This window comes from Sinocyclocheilus rhinocerous, unplaced genomic scaffold, assembly GCF_001515625.1.
Source record: "Sinocyclocheilus rhinocerous isolate Xijiao unplaced genomic scaffold, SAMN03320098_v1.1 scaffold2806, whole genome shotgun sequence".
In the NCBI taxonomy this organism is placed as follows: Eukaryota; Metazoa; Chordata; class Actinopteri; order Cypriniformes; family Cyprinidae; genus Sinocyclocheilus; species Sinocyclocheilus rhinocerous.
In genome coordinates, this window is record NW_015665015.1 from 10,673 (window position 1) to 31,088 (window position 20,416).

Genomic DNA, 20,416 nt, shown 5'->3' on the forward strand with positions numbered 1-20,416 from the left:
ATAGATAGACAGACAGACAGACAGACAGATAGATAGATGGATAGATAGATAGATAGATGGCAGAATAAAAGTATTACTTTCTTTAAAATGTATGTGTATATAGCCTGTGTATAGCCTAAAATGAACAACAATCCACAAATACAAAAGACACACACACACATGCACAAAAATAAATAAATAAATAAATAAAGAACTTGCCATAGACTGCAAGTAGTAGCATCAATGTAATCTAAAACTGAATGTCAGCAATAACAAAGTATTCTCCTGACAAAAGAACAAATGTCTGGTGAACCATTGAAAAGTTGTTTTGATATACACTTAATTTATGAGCCAACTGCATATAACTGACCACAGTGAAACCGCAACCACAATTTCCTGGAGTACCGCTAAAGAAATCTAAAAGTCCCCCAGAACTTTTCTAAAGCAGGGGGATGTTGTTGCATTCTTCTTACATCACTGGAACATTCTGTTCTTTAAAACAGCTGAATTCCTCCAAAAAGATCAATTCAAGGAACCACCTCTGACCTTCACAGTATTTAAGCAGCTGTAAACCTTATAACTTTGACAGGTTTTGTCGAGCCATAATGGGAGCTGGATATTTTTCAGTCAAGTGCAACCTTTACGTACAGAGTGACTCTCTCTAGGGCCTTTTGGATGATACCACACATACAATCCATCAGAGATTTTTTCTGAAAACAGTCCTGATGCATTATAATCTACGATATGAGCACTCTCACCCTTTCTTTATTATTCTTCATCAACAGAATTATGATGTGGAATGAAAACAATACGAACTTCTTAAGATCATGCACATATGTTTTGGGTAACAGTTTTTATGAGCATGGTGATACTTAAAATACCATTCTAACCATAGTCTGTCTGCTGACTGGAGGAGAACCATCTGTGGTACCGTCACGTTCATTCCTCCCGGCCCCTCGCTGTCCCTACAGAGTCGATGGGTTGCAGGGATTCCGGGTCCTTGATCCACACTGAGGCCTTTACTGAGAACATTTGAGCCGGTGGAATTTCCTCTTGCGCAGCCCGCTAAGCCAAAGGATTCCTCAAGATCAGCTAGACAGTGAGGAGGCACGTGCATCTCCCTGTGCTTGTGAAAGAGACAGAGAGAAAGTAAACAGTAAAATATGCAGAGAGCATGAAGCAGGAGAGTATGATAGACAGTGTTGCACAGTGCAACCAAGACTGCTTATGAGATTATTAAATGTAGAAATGTAAAATGTTAAATGTAAAAATAAGATTTTCTTTTCTAATTAATTAAATAAATTAAGACCTTTATTCAGTAGAATGCATTAAATTGATTAAAAGTGACAATGCTCATAACGTTACAAAAGATTTTGTATTTAAAACCATGTTTTAAACTGTATTAACAGGTAAATATAGCTGTTAATAATAACACAATATAAATGTACATAAATGAAAATGATTGCATATCATTCTTCTTTTTCATTTATTGAAAACATGCCATCTAGATTATGTTATCTAGATTTTTATTGTTTTGTAGTTCTGGCATTTAAACATTTTGAATCTACTTGCCAAGAGCAAATACATATATTGGTATATATATATTGATATTGGTATATAAATATTGAGATACAGTACCATTCAAACCGTTCATACACTCTAAAAAATGCTGGTTTGTTTCAACCCAACTTTGGGTCAAATATGGACTAACCCAACCGCTGGGTTACATTTTTTAATTAAATTTTTAACCCAAAAGTTGTGTTAGTCCATTTTTGACCCAATGTTGGGTTGAAACAACCCAGCATTTTTTAGAGTGCATATAATAAATAAAAAGAAAACAGATAGAATAAAAAATAAGAATAGAGCAAGCTAGTATTAGAGGCCTTTTTTATTTTATTTCTTTGTATTAAATTTTGTCATCACACTCTAAAAAATGCTGGGTTAAATATAACCCAGCACTGGGTTAAAAAGGGACAAACCCAGCTATTGGGTTGTTTTGACCAAGCGGTTGGGTTCAAAACAACCCAATAGCTGTAGGTTGTATAGGTTTGTCCCTTTTTAACCCAGCGCTGGGTTATATTTAACCCAGCATTTTTTAGAGTGTACCATTGGGGTTAGTACGTTTTAAAACATTTTTTAACTAATACTTTTATTCAGCAAGGATGCAAAATATTTGACCAAAATTGACAGTAAAAAAAACATTTATAATGTTACAAAATGTTTCTATTTCAAATAAATGCTGTGCTGTTCTTCCTATTCATCAAATAATCCTTAACCCCCCGCCCAAAAAAAAAAATATATATATATATAATCATAATCATACAAATGATGCCCTTCACTGGAACAGATATGGAGGAATTAAGCATTACAGTCATGGCCAAAAGTTTTGGCAGTGACATAAATTTTTGTGTTTTGCAAAGTTTGCTGCTTCAGTATTTGCAGATTATTCTTCCACATGTTTCTATGCTATACTGAAAAACAATAAGCATATCATAAGTTTTAAAGGCTTTTGTTGGCAAAAAAAATATAATGAGTCAATATCACTGTTGACCTTTGTTCTTCATAACCTCTGCAATTCGCTCCGGCATGCTGGATATTAGCTTCTGGGCCAAATCCTGACTGATGGCGATCCATTCTTGCCTTACTAGTTCTCGCTTTTTGCTTCACAAGATGTTAATGGAATCATGTGGATTATTGTGATGCTTTTATCAGCTGTTTGGACTCTTATTATGATGGCACCTATTCACTACAGGTGATGTAACAAGTCATGTAATGCTAAACTTCTACATATCTACATGTTGGATGGCCTGACTGTAAGAAAATTTTCAGCGAATATTAATTTTTGTGAGAACTATTCCTTTAAAACCTTCTGCATAAACTTTCGCGTTCGATTTAACAGTACATACATCTTGAAACTGCTTTAAACTTCAGTGACTTTTTACAAACACCTTTGTGGTATTCAGTTCTGCACTGTGCAGCCACTTTTTCACAGAAAGATATTTGCGTCAACAAATCAGAGAAGTACTTTAAATAAACCAGTGAGAGAAGAAACTTTGATGGCTTTGTTTGCTATCTTCCTCTTTTATTCTGTGTCATTACATCTGGCTGTATGTAATGTACATACATCATACAAATGTATTTCCCCCCTCTGTTTTCCTTCGGGCAGAACAATCTCTGACCATATGAACCACACAAGGACTCTAAACGGAGGCCAAAAAAGGCCAGGTATCAAAGACAGGCAACAGGAACAGAGAAAGACTCACATGGGACAAGGAATTGTGTCCCTAAACTAGAAGCTCAATGGTCAACTGAGGACTTAGAGCTAAAACAACTACATCCCTTTACAGGAAACGACAGCACAGTATTGGCATGTAGCAGCAATGCTCACTATTAAATTAATGACATGAGAAAACATTTAATAAAACAAATAAAAACAGAGGATGGACATGGGACCTAAAGTCTAAATGGAGTTTCTAGTGTAATAATGCAGCTAAGAATTATTACCGTGAAATGTTATTAAAGAAAGTGCACAGTAAGTGTAGATGTTGCCCTCTGCTGGATTTCATGAGAAATTGTCCAGATTTCCATTGCCTTCCAAACAAGTTAAAGTGACACGGAAATGCATTCGAATACACAGAAATATAGTTAAAAACAACAACAACTGAGGATAAGAATTAGAAACATCACAAGCTGAAAATTTATCAAATTATCTTTTAATCATTCTACTTTTCTTTTTCTGTACACCTGATTTAAAAATATAACACAAAAATTGAATGTGATTTTTCTGGACTCTGCATTTGTGACTGTGGCCAGATTGGCAAACTGTTTTAAAATGTAAAATTAATACTTTTGCAGACACTGAAGTATTTGGCTGTGGGATTTGGCAAAAACCTGAAAAGAGTTTTTTTTTTTTCTATTTCAGGACTAAAAGTAAACATATAAAACATGCACACATTTATAATGCAGCATTTCAGTGAAATTATCTCCAGTGTAATTATGTGTCAGCATTAATGCCATTAATGCTTGTGATTTGCTTGAGAAAATACTACTAATAAAAAATAAAGGTACTTTACATACTTGCAAAACTTGCAAAAAAAATCTTCAGCTCACTCAGAATGGTGCTGGTCTGCCAATAGTTCAGTTGTGCCTAGTTGAACTGTGCCAAACACTAGCAAACAACAGGTTGATAAGCTAAAAATAAACAGTACACTCGCTCAAAAAAATAATTCAAAGTCTGTATATGACAAATGGTACAGGTACAATGAAAATGTAAAGCCTTGATAATGTAAAATAATCATCTCAGAGAGCCGTCTCTTTGGATTCTGCCACCGCTGGTGCCGGATGGAAGGTCAGAATTTCAGTGAAGGTGAGTTCTGGGGTCAAAGAGGGAATAGAAGGAACAGAGGTGGACAGAAAAATAGACAAAAAAGGGAAACCGGTTATTTCTTAACTCTCCAGAATAAACTTTCCCATACATAAGAGTAAAATACTAACTAAGGTTGTATCTTCATTGTACCCAATGGATCCTCTGCAGTGAATGGGTGCCGTCAGGATGTGTCCAAACAGCTGATAAAAACATCACAGTAATCCAAAAGTAATCCACTCCAGTCAATCAATTAATGTCTTGTGAAGTGAAAAGCTGTCAATAAGGCATTTTAACTTTAAACTGTCACTTCTGGACAAAAGACAAATCCATAATATTCCATACAAGTCCAAAAAGTCCATCACCTGTTGTCCTCACATCAAAATCCATCAACATATTTGTTTATTGACATAACAGTTTTTGCTTGTAAACAGTGATTGATCTGTGCATATTTTTCTCCTGATTCAGATGACTTTTCACTGGAGAAAGCAATATTATGGACAGAGGACTAAAACAGAACAGAAGTTAAAAATGTCTTGGTGGATTTGTTTATTACAAGCATGCAGCTTTTCACTTCACTTGATGTGAATTGATGGACTGGAGTCATGTGCATTACTTGTGGATTATAAAAATATATAATGTGGTTTAGATTTTCACATCTCACAATATATCTGGTGAGAGGTCTGCAAACTAGTCTTAGTATGAAAATATGACTGAAACACACATCTTCAGACTGTAGTTTGGCTGTGAACTCTTTTGCGGGCGTCCCTGTAATTTTCATGATCTCCATCAGCTGATCCAGGTCTGGTGGAAAATGGTCAAGGATTCAAATATACCGGGGATGAGATTTAGGGAAATAGTCACCACATCAGAAATACAATATTCTCCTAAATTTGTGCATAAAATTCACAGCTTTCCTGCGAGGAAGGATACGGTCATTTCCTTTGAACAGTGGTTTCCCTAGCAGCATCTCTGCCATGATGCATCCGACTGACCAGATGTCCACTGATGGGAAACATTTAATCAAACACAAACATATCTCTGTATTATCATCAGTTTAAATAGCAATTGTGCGTTATTTCATTAATCCAGAATTTTCTATTGCCTTTATGAGAGCAATAAAATAGGCTAACACTGATCTTTATTTAGTATTAACATATGCTTTTAATCACAGTATGGATAGTGTTTCACAATACAGTACAGAGCAACCTCAGTTAATGCTCAAAAAATGCATGCAACCAGTAAATTCTAATAAATAAATACATAAAGATATATAAAGGTTAGTGCATGCAACATGGAACTAACCAGTCTGTGTGTAATGCATCCAGCTAAGAATGACCTCAGGCGCTCTGTACCAACGTGTCACAACATAGCCCGTCATTTCACTGTCTGCTTGCCGAGCTAGACCAAAATCCAGGATCTGTAATATAAGACACAAGGCTTTATCTCGACAAGAGGCACACAGCATGAATATGCAAATACCACTTCATGGTAAGATACCTTAAGCTCACACTCCTCATTTATTGCCAGATTGCCTGGTTTGAGATCCTGCAGGTTTTAACAGATGAAGTCAGAGGTTTTGCAGAGAGAAATACATGTGTGCATATGTATTTATGATTAAAACAACCTTACGCACCCTGTGAATGATTCCAGCAGCATGGATATACTGGGAACACAAAGAGATTTATGGCAATATATTTGAGAGAGCAAGTATTTATTACTAAAAACTTCCAATACTCACTTTGAGTCCTCTCAATATTTGGTAGACCAGATACTGGACCCTGTCCTCTGACAGTCTCTCCATTTTCATTAACTTTCCTAGATCAGTACCCATGAAAGGCATGACCAAGTAACTGTGCAAAGGATAGGGAGAATCAGATGATGACCATGCATCCAAGAATCACTATACACATCCAAAACAATCACAGCTAGACCAAATGGTCAAAGCACTTGTAAAATACTCACAAGTCATTGAATCTGTCTACAGAAAGGTCTGCAGTGAAAACATCCATGAGCCCAATAACCTGTACGGGTTCAACCAGAGAAAGTGGTTGTTAAATACAGCACAGCATGAAGCCTGCAAATCTGTTCAAATATGACAGGGCAGATGAGAAACCCTCATCATGGAGTGTCAATCTTTGGTGTCCTACATTATCATGCTTCATGTGTTTGAGCAGCCTGAGCTCCCGATAAGCTCTTTTGGCAAACAGGTCAGACTGGAAGGGACGATGGAGTTTCTTGATGGCCACCTTTGCCCCTGTCCTCCGGTCAAATGCATAGCTGAGGAGTAAATCACCAGTTGTAAGTGCTACATGCATTTCAAACTAGAGTACAGAAATATAAATGTTATTGCCATTGAATTATCATATAGCTATTATGTAAACCAAAGTATTATCAATTTTAATGTTTCAAACAAACAAACAAAAAACTAAGTAGTAATCAAATATTGACTAGTACATTTTTCAGTGTAAAAACTAACTATTATTTAGATACTAGAACTGATTCCAGTAGTGGCTAGTGTCTGTTTAATCTATCCCTCAAGTTAAAACTAGTGTTTACGACAACTAGAATAGACACTAGAAACTATTTTAATAGCTACAAGTAAAACTGTAATAGGTTCGAGCAAACTGGAAAACATACTACAGCATTCAAAAATTAATAAATATCTGAACCATATTCCCACAGAATTCAATGCCAATTAAATTAGTTACCAGTAAAAATGAAATTACTTGTCACTAACTAGGGTAGTGACTAGTAGCGAAGGAATAAATACTATTATGTACATGAATTTTGAACTAAATATAGTAGAATTTACAACAAAAGAAGCTATTGCTATGTCAAAAGAAACTAAGAGAAGTAGTAATGTGTTTTTTAAATTTTATTTTTTTAGGATTACTGATAAACTAATGTAGTTTGATTTGTATTAGTTATCTATCGATTTGTATTAGTTACAGTTGTAGTAATGTTGTCATTTTATTAGTTTTTTATTATGTCTATATAGGCTTTTTATTAAGTTTTAGTTATTTCAGTACTTCAACATACAAAATGGAAATGAAATAATATATATATATATTGAATGTATTTATATATATGTACATGTATATGTATATGTGTGTGGCTGTACATACACATATGTAGTTGTTTTTTGGTGTTTGGCTTAGTGTTATGTTAGAATCATTATTATACTCATACCTTTTGTTCTTTTAATATTTTGAATTGTTTTTAGCTTTATTTTTTTGTTTTCATTTAAATGTTTTAGTTTTGAAATGTATGCATTTGTCATTTTTATTTAATTTATTTAATTTTCTTAAATGTGTTTATACTGTATATATAGTATTTATAGAGTTTTAGCTTTTAGTTTTAATTACTTTTTCTTATTTGTAAGTCGCTTTGGATAAAAGCGTCTGCTAAATGACTAAAAGTAAAAAGTAAAAGTAAAAAGAATAAAAGTGTCTGCTAAATGACTAAAAGTAAAGTAAAGTAAAGTAAAAGTATATTTGTGTTTTTAAGTGATATATTTTAATCTAAATGAAGGATTGGTCTGAGGACGAGTGGTTTTAGGGATAGTAAATGGTAATAGCCTATAATTTCAAAGTGGATTTTTTAAATGACATATTAAAGGTGCAGTGTGTAATATTTAGGAGGATCTATTGACAGAAATGCAATATAATATACATAACTATGTTTTCAGAGGTGTATAAAGACCTTACACAATGAACCGTTATGTTTTTATTAACTTAGAATGAGCAATTTATATCTACATATCTACATACACCGCAGGTCCCCTTCATAGACTGTAAAAAAAGATGGACGACGCGTCTCCTATTCCTTCCACTATAGAAAAGTGAAGCCAAAGCATCTCAGTATGGCCGCTGCCATCTTGAGTAAATGACGGGTGGAGCCGCGGTATCAAAGGTATCAAACAACTCCCGCAGATCCAATCAACCATAACGACACGCCCCGTTTTTATAGCATCAAATTACTCAAATTACTAAAACTTATCACAAAAACGAACAATTGAACATATATCAGCATGATAACAACTACCTTTAATGACCAAAACCATCTTTCGGAAAATTGTATTGGAAGTGTAATTTATTTTTTTATTTCGACTCAAGTCCCATTCGTTTACATGGAGAGGGCGGGGGTTAAGACCTGTACTGCAGCCAGCCACCAGGGTGCAACTACCTGCTTCCACCTACTCCCCACCTGCCCGAATTTAGCAAAGAGATAGAAGTAGGAATAAATGAATGTTTGTACCTGTTACTCCTAACAGAAGGAAATCTTAACCGAGATCCTGAGGGTAAAAACTGAAACTCAGAGTAGAGAGGATGGGAAGTAACCATTAATATAGTTTGGGCTTTTCTAACTACCTGGCGATTATATAGGTCGGTAGGATGACTCTGCTGAACTCCTAAAACCTTACTGCTAGTGTTAACTATTTTCACCAATGCCGTCTTTGCCTTCACACTAAGACTGCCATACCAGCATAACATAGCAAATGTTAAAACAGACTCAATATAAGATTTGTAAAACAGAGTCATCAGGGATCTATCAACGTTAAATTTGGACAGTCTCCGTAGACAATACAGACATTGCTGGCCCCTTTTACAAATCTTCTCCACATTGACATTAAAATTCAGCTTGTTATCAATCACACATCCCAAATACTTATATGATTCCACAACCTCCACCTCCTGATCTTTAATAGTTGTTCTCTTTACATCACTTTGATTACGCCTAAAATCAATATGCATGTCTTTAGTTTTTAATACATTTATTTGCAGGAGTGCATTATCACACCACTGAACAAAATCATCTACCACGAGGCCATGGTCATTTTCATCAGCATGGAGGAGGCTGACAATAGCTGAATCATCTGCATATTTTACAATAAATCTATTCTCATGCCTACTCCTGCAATCGTCAGTGTATAAAATATAAATATAAAAACAGGAGTGGAGAAAGCACACATCCCCGAGGGGACCCTGTGGATGAAGACAGTACCTCTGACAAACATCCATTCACCCTTAAGGCTGATTTATACTTCTGTGTTGGACCTACGTCGTAGCCTTTACGCCGTAGGCTATGTGTCAGTTTTCATTTATACTTCTGCGTTGTTGTCCGCCTCAACGTGCAGTGCACATGCAAACCGCTAGTCAGCAGTGTCCACGGGCATGTTGCTGGTGTAACCCGCAGTACCACGGCAAAAGCCGAAGAAGAAGCGGCTCGTCGGAGAAGCATTATAGCGGTGACGACGGCAAATAAATATCAAATCATTAAATCATTATTTAAAACTACAAAAGGAGACAACAACGGAACAGGAGATGATGGCATTTTTTCAATCTGCACAAGGACTTGTACCACGGCAGATCAACATTGTTTGTTGCGGACAACTACTGATGTATAATGCTATGTAGTATAATAAATGATAAGACACTTGTTCTTTGCTTTGTTTTATTTTATATAAGAAGGTGTAACATTAAAATATATTAAAGTGCACATAAACACACACAAAACTCAAGTACATATGGAGGGAGGGGTTCTTGCAGACCAATCACAGCGCTTGCGTCTGCATAGAATTGACCCGCTGTTACATTTTTGGAGAGAAGCATCTCAGGCTACGGCGTATGGGTGTGTGTCTATGCGTAAGCTACGGCGTAGGTTTGACGCAGAAGTATAAATTGGGCTTTAGTCCTGTATCGGCCACCGTAGCTTCTCTGGTGGGGTGAGCCATAGACATAATAAATACAACTAAGTGAACCGAACATGTCACCTTACGGGCACCGTACGCTACAATTTACACACTGCACCTTTAAGTTGTGGGACGTGTCTCAATAGTGGTATATTACTCTGGGATATTCCTCTGGGCCTTTTAAATCAAATATGGAAAGGTGAGGACATGCAATAAACCAGCATCACCTGACCACAGTATTCGTCAACAGCTGCCATCTTACAATTATTAACCTCATAGTAATGCAATGAGCTGTACACAACGTAGTTTTGCAGGCACTGGATTTCTCATTTGGAACTCTCATTTTCTGTCTTTGTTTATCTTGAATATCTTTATAAAGACGCAGTGAGAAAACATACGCAGGCTACTCTCAAACATACTGTACAACTGAATATCTCAAGCCACTTCTGGGCATCTTAATCATAAAGTAATCTTTCACTTGTGCTTGACTACCTCCTTACACATCATTTGTTTTGAATAGACGCCAGATACATGGATCTGCTACAGTGACAAGGCATTACGTGTTTTTAAAATGTAAAGCACGAATCTTTCCAGGAAGTACAGAAAATGAGATTACACTCACCATACTGTACCATATGCCCCCGTCCCCACCTGTTTCATATCTCTGTATCTCTCCGGGACCTCCCAACAGGTTTTATTTACCTCCTGACGATAATAGCCAGGTCTTGATCGGCCTGACATATTGGTGAAAAATATGTGCTACCTCGAGACCCGCAGCTGTGATTTCCAGATTAACCTGAACACTGATAATAGAAATCTACCTGTGCGTGCCCGCGCAACCGCTCCCTCTCCGGCGTGGCCGTGTGTATGGCAAGCCGTTTTAACATAAAGCTATTGTTAAACCAAACCTATTTTAATGTTACTAATACTTTAAAAATACATTAGTAAGTAACCAAATAGCGACCAGTTTATTTCCCAGGGTCACTAACTATTCTAAATAACTATGATTCAAGTAGAGACTAGTATTCAGTCTATCCCAGAAAACTGTCCATTCAGTACTAGGAAAACTGGAATAGATGCTAGTAATTAAATAGTTACAAGTAAAACTGGAATAGGTATGAGCAAGATATTGAAAACATACTAATGAATAACATTGAGTATGTTTGCATGACAACGATTGTACTAAAAACTGAAAAGCTTTCCTCTGTGTTTTTGAAAAGTTTCGCATGCAGACAAAAAACGGCTAAAAATGGTGTATTATGCATGCCAGGTCAGTAGTTGCTGATGTCACTTTGTAAAGAAATGCTACATGCTTGCGCACATTTGCACACAGACTGACAGTATCGTTTTCAAAAACTTGCACTTTGAAACCTGCTTTCAAAAGTTTGCATTTTCAGGCCTCCAAAATGCTGTTGTCGTGTAAATGAACAACCAAAACGTATAAAAAGTTTTTAGTTGAAAACGCTGCTGTGTAAACACCCTCTCAGAATTAACAGCTGATATCTGAACACAGATTCCCATAGAATTAAATGGCAAAGAAATTTGTTAAAATAAAAATGAGATAATTGTCATTATTGGGACAGTGACTAGTAGTAAAGTAATATTACAATTACAGGTGCATCTCAATAAATTAGAATGTCGTGGAAAAGTTCATTTATTTCAGTAATTCAACTCAAATTGTGAAACTCGTGTATTAAATAAATTCAATGCACACAGACTGAAGTAGTTTAAGTCTTTGGTTTTTTTAATTGTGATGATTTTGGCTCACATTTAACAAAAACCCACCAACTCACTATCTCAACAAATTAGAATACTCCATAAGACCAATAAAAAAAAACATTTTTAATGAATTGTTGGCCTTCTGGAAAGTATGCTCATTTACTGTACATGTACTCAATACTTGATAGGGGCTCCTTTTGCTTTAATTACGGCCTCAATTCGGCGTGGCATGGAGGGGATCAGTTTGTGGCACTGCTGAGGTGGTATGGAAGCCCAGGTTTCTTTGACAGTGGCCTTCAGCTCATCTGCATTTTTTGGTCTCTTGTTTCTCATTTTCCTCTTGACAATACCCCATAGATTATCTATGGGGTTCAGGTCTGGTGAGTTTGCTGGCCAGTCAAGCACACCAACACCATGGTCATTTAACCAACTTTTGGTGCTTTTGACAGTGTGGGCAGGTGCCAAATCCTGCTGGAAAATGAAATCAGCATCTTCAAAAAGCTGATCAGCAGAAGGAAGCATGAAGTGCTCCAAAATTTCTTGGTAAACGGGTGCAGTGACGTTGGTTTTCAAAAAACACAATGGACCAACACCAGCAGATGACATTGCACCCCAAATCATCACAGACTGTGGAAACTTAACACTGGCTTCAGTCTGTGTGCACTGAATTTATTTAATACACGAGTTTCACAATTTGAGTTGAATTACTGAAATAAATGAACTTTTCCACGACATTCTAATTTATTGAGATGCACCTGTATGTAATGAATATGTAATACTACATTCTAGATGCTAACGGAATAAGTACTTGGAATTCAAATTAAAGTTAGTAATAAAACTGAAAATGTCGTCTAATCATTATTAAATTACTTACTAGTAATTAAAAAAGTATTAGTGCCATAAAATATATACCAGTTGGTTTAATGGAATAAATGTCAAAACAGCTTTCCATACATTGTTGCGTCACTGAGACAAAATAACCAAGAACATGATCGTTCTTCAGTTAATTTGAGAACTGGTGCATGTTTGTTCTTCCACAGCCTTGAAAAACATAAAAACGAGGGCTTTGGGAGTCCAATGCATTTTGGTCTTTTACAATATGAACAAAGAAGAATGCTTGTTTCCCCTGCTATACAATATGAACAAGAATGCTTGTTTCCCCTGCTATATGCAATCGATTACAGGGAGATTTTTTTTGTCTGCAAGTACTTGGCACTGTTGAAATCTGCCTTAATATATTTAGGTGCACATCTGAACCTGTGTTAACATGTTACCTAAGTACTGGGCCCGAGGCGCAGACATTCCTCCCTAAATGAAAACAATGGAAGCCGCTTCCCCACACACTCTTACTGAAAAGGTTCCAAATGTCTTTTACAGAAATAATCCTGGTTTACAAAATTAGAACACATGCTATTTGTTATGTTTATTAAATAAGTACTTTATCTTAGAAATATTGCATATTCATCAGGGAAGTTCATAAAAATTATATAAATAATGTCTGAAAATTACTTCACAGTTATTGAAACTATGCTTAAAGACATTAAAATTCTGTTAATTATATTTTGAACGAAATCAAAATGGCATTTCAGGAATAGACACAAAGCATATGAAAATACAGTACTACCTCTGTTAACTCCAAAATTAAAATGTAAAATGTACACTTCTGATGAGTTATGCATTTTCAAATTACAATTTAAAAAATGAATTAGGTGGAGCTGTGTGGTAAGGAAACTTAAAGTACTTAAGTGAAAATGTAATTAAATGTAGTTGTTGAATAATAAGACTATTCCAGCGACACATGAATTGTGTTAAATCAGCACTACGTACATGTATAACTACATGATTTAAAGCAAGACCCTTTAGGTAAACAATTACGTCTGTTTGTGCGTTTAAGCTTGGAGCTTGGTTGATCAATGGCGTGTGCGTTTCACTTCAAATCCAAAGTCATTTTATATAAAGGCATAACTTCTATCTTTCAGACTCAGACCCGTCATGGTTAGACTGGGGGTCTAAATCATCATTTGTAACCAGTCAGATATACAGAGATAAATGTGCTGAATTTTCATTTAGCCCCCTACACATTATCTTACTCCATGTTTTGAACTGGTGGACAGGAGTTTAATGCCTCATTTAATACCTTCACTGACACCTCACCAGCTTCTGCAGGATTATTCTGCTTAAATGAGCAGGTTAGTTGTCATGAAGGTTTTATGATGATCAGGTGACACAGATCTTATTGGCCCACATGGGGGGCTTGCTGTCATATGGGACAAGTACTCGAGCCTCTGCTCCAGAAGTATTCCCTTCTTCTCCGGTCTCATCTCTTTCTCCAGAATCCGCCGCTCCTCCTCTTCCCACCCAGCCTGGCTTTTCAAGACCTTCCTGCACAGAGAACGGCTTTTCTAACACTTTCAGAACTCTCTGGACCTAATGAATTTGAGAAGACGAAAAAGTTTAAATGCAGATTTTTAAGACTTTATGGAATTTATGCCATACAATCACATAAAACGAGAAATTATAAAGATCGCAAATAAAAAACATTAACTATTAAGAGACATCATAACATTTATAACATCTTTTCAATAGTAACATAATAACAACTATCCATCACAGGAATAAATTACATTTTAAAATATAGTAAAATATTATTTCACATTGTAATACATTTCACAATATAACTGTTTTTACTATATATTTAATCAAACTAAATGCAGCCTTGGTGAGCATATGAGCATAATCTGTTTTAAAAACATTTACAATTCTTTCTGACCACAAACTTTTGAACGGTAGTGTACATGAGAATATACCGTGAGGTGTTACCGTGGATCCATGGTGGGTCTGTTTGCAGCTTTGAGTTTCAATAGTAACATAATAACAACTATTCAAAACATTTGTTTATTTTTTTGAAATAAGTCTCTTAGTAAATTCCATTTTGATATATTTTAAAATGCAATTTTCAGCAGTCATTACTCCAGTCTTCAGTTTCACATGATCGCTTGATTCAAATATGCTGAACTCTAATTTTCAGAAAAGTTGTGCTGCTAAATATTTTTGTAAAAACTGTGGTACATTTTTTTTTTTTTTTTCTTTGATGAACAGAAAGATAAAATAACAGCATTTATTTAAAACAGAATTGTTTATAACAATGTAAAATTCTTCAACTGTCACTTTTGATCAATTGCATTTCCTAACTGAATAAAAGCATTAATTTTAGTAAAAAAAATAAATCTTACTGACTCCAAACTTTTGATCGATAGTATATGTCTTAGTAAAGAGTAAAACTAAAACAAAGCTTGTAAGGGCCCCACCTCTGAGAAGTCACCATTTTCAGTGTGTTATGCATAGTCTGCATAAGTTCTGTGATGAGTATCTCATCCTCTGGTTCTTCCTTCCTCAGCAGACCCAGTTTCTTCCTCATGTTGCTCAGATAGAAGTCATTGTATAGAGGCAGGTACTCACATTGAAGGAAGGAAAACATCACTAAACAGAAATATGCAAATAAAGATATTTAACAATTTCTTTTTCCATTTTAAACCATATTATTTTTAGTTAGTGTTCTTTTATAGATATTTTCTATAAAACTATTATAGATATTTTCAAATTCACCTTTATTTGTATATGTGCTTTTGTCACTTAGTGGTTTAGTTTTTATTCTTTTAAAATATGTTTTTCTTTTTTATTTCAGTTAGTTGTCAGGGTCACATTAAATATTTAAGTTAAATATTTAATATTTTATAAAAAAAAATTTTTTAACTTTTTGCTCTGAACAGCAGTCCAAAAATCTATTTCCATCTTAAAGTAGATAATGAGAACAGTGTGACATTTAGTCTTTAGTTGGAAAATCATATTCAAGTACATATAGAAAAGCACAATAAAGATGGAAAGTTATATCTGATATTTAATGATTTATCTAAAATATTACTAATCTAAATGTAGACAGAACAAGGGCACACACATCTGTTCCCATTATATCCTGTCAAAGCTTGAACTGCCATTATAAAATAAACAAACAAATAAATAAATATTTTTGTAAAGAATAGAATAAGAATTAAAATGAAATATTGTGTTAGTATTCATTCTCATTAGTAAGTCACAAATAAATTTAAATGTACAATAGTTCTATTTAAAGAAAAGCAAATAAAGATATTTAACAATTTCTTTTTCCATTTTAAACCATATTATTTTTAGTTAGTGTTCTTTTATAGATATTTTCTATAAAACTATTATAGATATTTTCAAATTCACCTTTATTTGTATATGTGCTTTTGTCACTTAGTGGTTTAGTTTTTATTCTTTTAAAATATGTTTTTCTTTTTTATTTCAGTTAGTTGTCAGGGTCACATTAAATATTTAAGTTAAATATTTAATATTTTATAAAAAAAAATTTTTTAACTTTTTGCTCTGAACAGCAGTCCAAAAATCTATTTCCATCTTAAAGTAGATAATGAGAACAGTGTGACATTTAGTCTTTAGTTGGAAAATTGAAAACAAATTTAAGAGCTAGAGGAACTAGTTCAGTTGGGCTTACTACATAGTAAACCAAGCAGAACTTTGATTAACTGCGAAGAGAGCCAAGATGTTCTCAAACGTCCACGGAAATCTGGTCCGTCGTTGTTTTTGTTCCCCCTAGAAACAAACACATAGGATTAGAACATTTACTCATCCGCACTGAAAAGTGAAAATTACAGCATTTAGCTTTGACTTTATTTATAATATAGAATGGCCATGTAGATGTCATGTAAATACATTTGCAAACCATGCTTCTGACTTTGGGGGGTATGAAACAAATAATTATCCAAATTACTGGTGATGTGTAGCTGTGAAAAAATACGTCGTTGTCATATACAGTAACCTTCAATAACTGTTGATACTGGAAGTCTGAAGAAAAATATTTCAAACCTGGAAGACTTGAGAATTGTAATCTCATTGCTGTTTTCATGTTTACTAATGTTTGGTCATGTAATGTACTCCCAAACCCCTTAAATATTTACTTGGAATCTCAACAACGCATTCACATGTTTACTGTTCTCTGACACACTGACATGCAGGCAAAACAAATATTTCTATTTTTAGTGTTCAAGAGTTAAAATTATTTTTATTTGACATTTTCATGATTTAATTATTAGCTTTTTATCAACTCACAAACCCACTACAATTCTTACATTAAGCCTAAACTGGGTAAACCTTGTGTAATGTTTAATGGATTTTAAGAAGTTGATTTCAAACAATGGACTATATTTTCTTTCTCTTTACTTTTTCATATCAATATGGTACATTTAGTGGTAAGTTTAAAACAAGTTAGATGAAATGTAATCTAAAAAGTAGTCAGAATACCTTACCTAAAATGAGTAACCTAGATTCCCTTACTAACTACAATTTTCATCATGTAATCTGTAGTCAGTAACGGAGTATAATTTGTAAGTAATCTACCTAGTATTGTATGTGTGTGTGTGTATATATATATATATATATATATAGACACACACATATACATGTACACTATATAAAGTACTTACTGTACAAGCTTAAGAGCTGAAGATACGAAAGACAAATATAACATGTTGGAAAATTTATTTAAGAATGTAAGATATATGAGATATATTTGAGCATTAACTATTTAGCTTCTTGAAAATCAAAAAAAAAAAAAAAGATAGCACTAACAAAAGAAGTGGGACCATTTATTCTCCTTTTCCACAGTTAACAATGGTTAGAAAAAAATGAAATTGGAGCAGTAAAGCTGAAGGATGTACAAAGAGATGTATCAAATACCTTTGACCATGGCATTTCTCACCCAAAAAGTGCAGCAGATCTAGATGATCAAAAAGTCAAACTGCATGAAGTTAACAGGAAGACAGTTTTAGTTTTCAGGAAGACAGCGACATTCAATACAAATGTTACAGCAGGAGAACTAGACTACTGGGTCAGTGGATCAGTAGATTTTTAAAAAATAAATTGTATTAAATTAATCAGTTAGTCAACCAGTTTAATTAGTTTGCAATCACCTTGCACCATATTTATGATAACATTTAAATGCAGGGACCGGTGTTATGCAAATAGAAATACTCATTAAGCACCATTAAGCACTGACAAATATCTCAGAATGCTAATATATATTTAAAATCATTACAATATGTTTTAAAAACTTCAATTAAATAATCCCAACAAACCATCTACACAAGAAATCATGCAGATACATCCATATAGTCATTTCCTTCTCCAGCATACCTGTAAATGCACATGGCATGCATGCAAAGCTTTAGTCACATCTTAATTTGAGCCCACTATAGTTCAAAACAGAGCAATTTCCATTCAGCATCTAAACATTTAAAAGAACAACAGATGGCATTAGCATTCCCCACCACACTCAAGTGTCATGTGCTTCAAATGTGCCTGTGACCTAGACGCCACATTTAAAATAGATTTTCAGTCACCCTATAAGACACAGTTGTATAAAGCTACATGGAAAAACAAAGTCAACATATGAACCAGCAATTCCAGTTGTATAAGACTTTACATTTACATTTATTCATTTGGCAGACAAATTAAATGTAAGCACACAAACAGCAGAAACACCTTTCCTACATCCATCCATATAAAGCATGGTTCCCAAATTGTGCCCTGATGGCCCATGCTAGTGATGTCTTTCCTGTTATAAGCATTTTCTTGTCAGCTTTACTTTTTTTTTAATGGTTCTCTACACTTACTCTTGGTTTCTTGCATTTGGTTATTCTACACTTATAGTTTCAAGTCATTTTGATGTTTTCATGTGACTCATGACTTTTGAGTTAGTGGTGAATTATTATGAAGAATGTCATGATGAATGTATAAAAAAGATTATACGTGTTAGACGTGTTAGAGTAATATCATACTGTAAGCATTAACATTAAGTTGTTTCCAATTTAGTGAAATTGACCTTTAGGCAACTCCGCTTCTATGAACAGTAGCAAAAGACAGTAATGAAAATACTTAAATTCGGGGGAACAGCAGTTTGTTTCTTAAAAATTGATTGGATCTCTCATCTTACAACAAAATATTGCATAAACACAATGCAGCTTGTCTAATTAATTACATAATTCTCTAATTTCTAGAAACCATTACATTCCATTAGCAAGAACAAAATTATGAAACTGTGTGAGTGAAACCGTGGACTCCAGATTTAATAGTACCATTTATTATGACCATATGGAGTGAGAGCAAAACACCCTGACCCGTCTCTGTTCCTTTTAGCCCTTTCCAGGTCATGTAGTAGGAGGCACTTAATAGGTAGCCTGGGCAAAATTTATGTTGGGCTTATCAGGTAAATTGAAAAACCAAGCAACCATGCTTCCCCACATAGAGTGAAGATCACATAGAGTGAAGATTACTGGATGTGACTTGAAGCTCTTAAACACTGTTCGGGGTTGTTTCAGTTTCACTCATTTTAAGCCTTTTTGTCAGAAACATACAAATTCAATCAATGAAACCACAAATACTTTGGTCATAATCATTTTCCCAATGTGCATTACATGTATTTATCAAGTCATACTTTCAATAAAATCTAGAGTTATGCTTTTCTTCACAAATGGTCCTATTGCGCAATTCAGGTTTTAAAAAATAATTCCGGGATACGGTTCCATTAATAAAATAAAATGGCTTTACCAATCATTTTTAATGAACTAAAGATTATGGTAGGTCGCAGATTAACAGTACTGGACTGCTGAAACAGTACCACCTGCTGGGAAACAAAATGCATCAACCACTTGCAGGAGTCAACCAACAGAATAAATCACAGCCAAAAAACAAAACAAAAAAAACTTCAGTTCAAGTTGAATGATAACGTGGGAGATCCCGCTGCAGCTAATTTCCTCGTAGGTCATATTTTAAGAATGAGGAAAAGGGGAAAGAAAGCACGGTCCGATTTCTTTGGCAGTACAGCTCTGCGTCCACAAGTACACAGAGCAGATGGACAGAGAGTTGAGGAGGTAGAGAGCTAGTCAAAAGCTTCCACCCCATTGTTTATTTCATATGGGATGGAGAGGATGTTTGCCTCTAATCTTCCCCTTTACCCAACCACCATCCTGTAGTTAAGGCTATTGGTGTTCAGTGTGACATCCTGATCTCACTGCTGAAAAGTCTGCGCCAATAAAAGAAGGGTCAAACGGAAGGTTTTTGTATATTTTCAAGCAACGATTGGACTGTCGGAAAGGAGAGTAACGCCCTCCCCACGCCCTTGCTGGCACGGAAGCAGGCATAACCCAGAAGCCCCCACATGGCTCCCTTCAACACGCTGCGTACTACCCAGGCAAAGCGAGATGGTGGCGCCACGCTAAGAGAAAAAGAAAATGATTTTTGTCATGATACTTTACTGTACTATTAGATACCAAAGTACATGCAACTGTGTCAGTACATACCTCATGATCTCATGAATATTGAGCTCTTTATCCCAGTTCCTCTCAATTCCAGGAACATGACCCATCCCGACCACTCCAACCACCACAGCAGGCACTTCTGAGGGGGAAAAAAAAAAAAAGAGCATATGAACGTGAGGTTTCATGTTACAACAAGTAACTATATATATATATATATATATATAGACACACACATATACATGTACACTATATAAAGTACTTACTGTACAAGCTTAAGAGCTGAAGATACGAAAGACAAATATAACATGTTGG

General features: G+C 34.9%; 1 protein-coding gene and 1 long non-coding RNA gene across 2 annotated transcripts; both read right to left on the bottom strand.

Moving 5' to 3' along the window:
- Window positions 1-4,278: 4,278 nt before the first annotated feature.
- Window positions 4,279-10,848, bottom strand: LOC107730918 (mitogen-activated protein kinase 12-like). The gene is made up of 10 exons (XM_016541874.1): window positions 10,660-10,848; window positions 6,493-6,622; window positions 6,308-6,366; window positions 6,084-6,195; window positions 5,979-6,008; window positions 5,843-5,890; window positions 5,648-5,762; window positions 5,276-5,347; window positions 4,991-5,146; window positions 4,279-4,352 (listed from the first exon to the last, which is right to left on the bottom strand). The coding sequence occupies exons 1-10, from the start codon at window positions 10,776-10,778 to the stop codon at window positions 4,279-4,281; spliced, it is 915 nt and encodes a 304-aa protein (XP_016397360.1). The 5' UTR covers window positions 10,779-10,848.
- Window positions 10,849-17,429: 6,581 nt separating this feature from the next.
- LOC107730922 (uncharacterized) lies at window positions 17,430-20,237 on the bottom strand. The gene is made up of 2 exons (XR_001638731.1): window positions 20,147-20,237; window positions 17,430-20,061 (listed from the first exon to the last, which is right to left on the bottom strand). It is a non-coding gene; the product is annotated as an uncharacterized LOC107730922 (long non-coding RNA).
- Between the last annotated feature and the right edge of the window lie 179 nt (window positions 20,238-20,416).

Coding starts and splice junctions, on each gene's coding strand:
- LOC107730918 (XM_016541874.1), bottom strand. CDS start 10,778: ATGTCAGGCCGATCAAGACCTGGCTATTATCGTCAGGAGGTAAATAAA. Junction 5,891..5,978: donor CTGCTGGAATCATTCACAGG/GTGCGTAAGGTT, acceptor TAAAACCTGCAG/GATCTCAAACCAGGCAATCT. Junction 4,353..4,990: donor TATTGTGAGATGTGAAAATC/TAAACCACATTA, acceptor CTTTGACCCCAG/AACTCACCTTCACTGAAATT.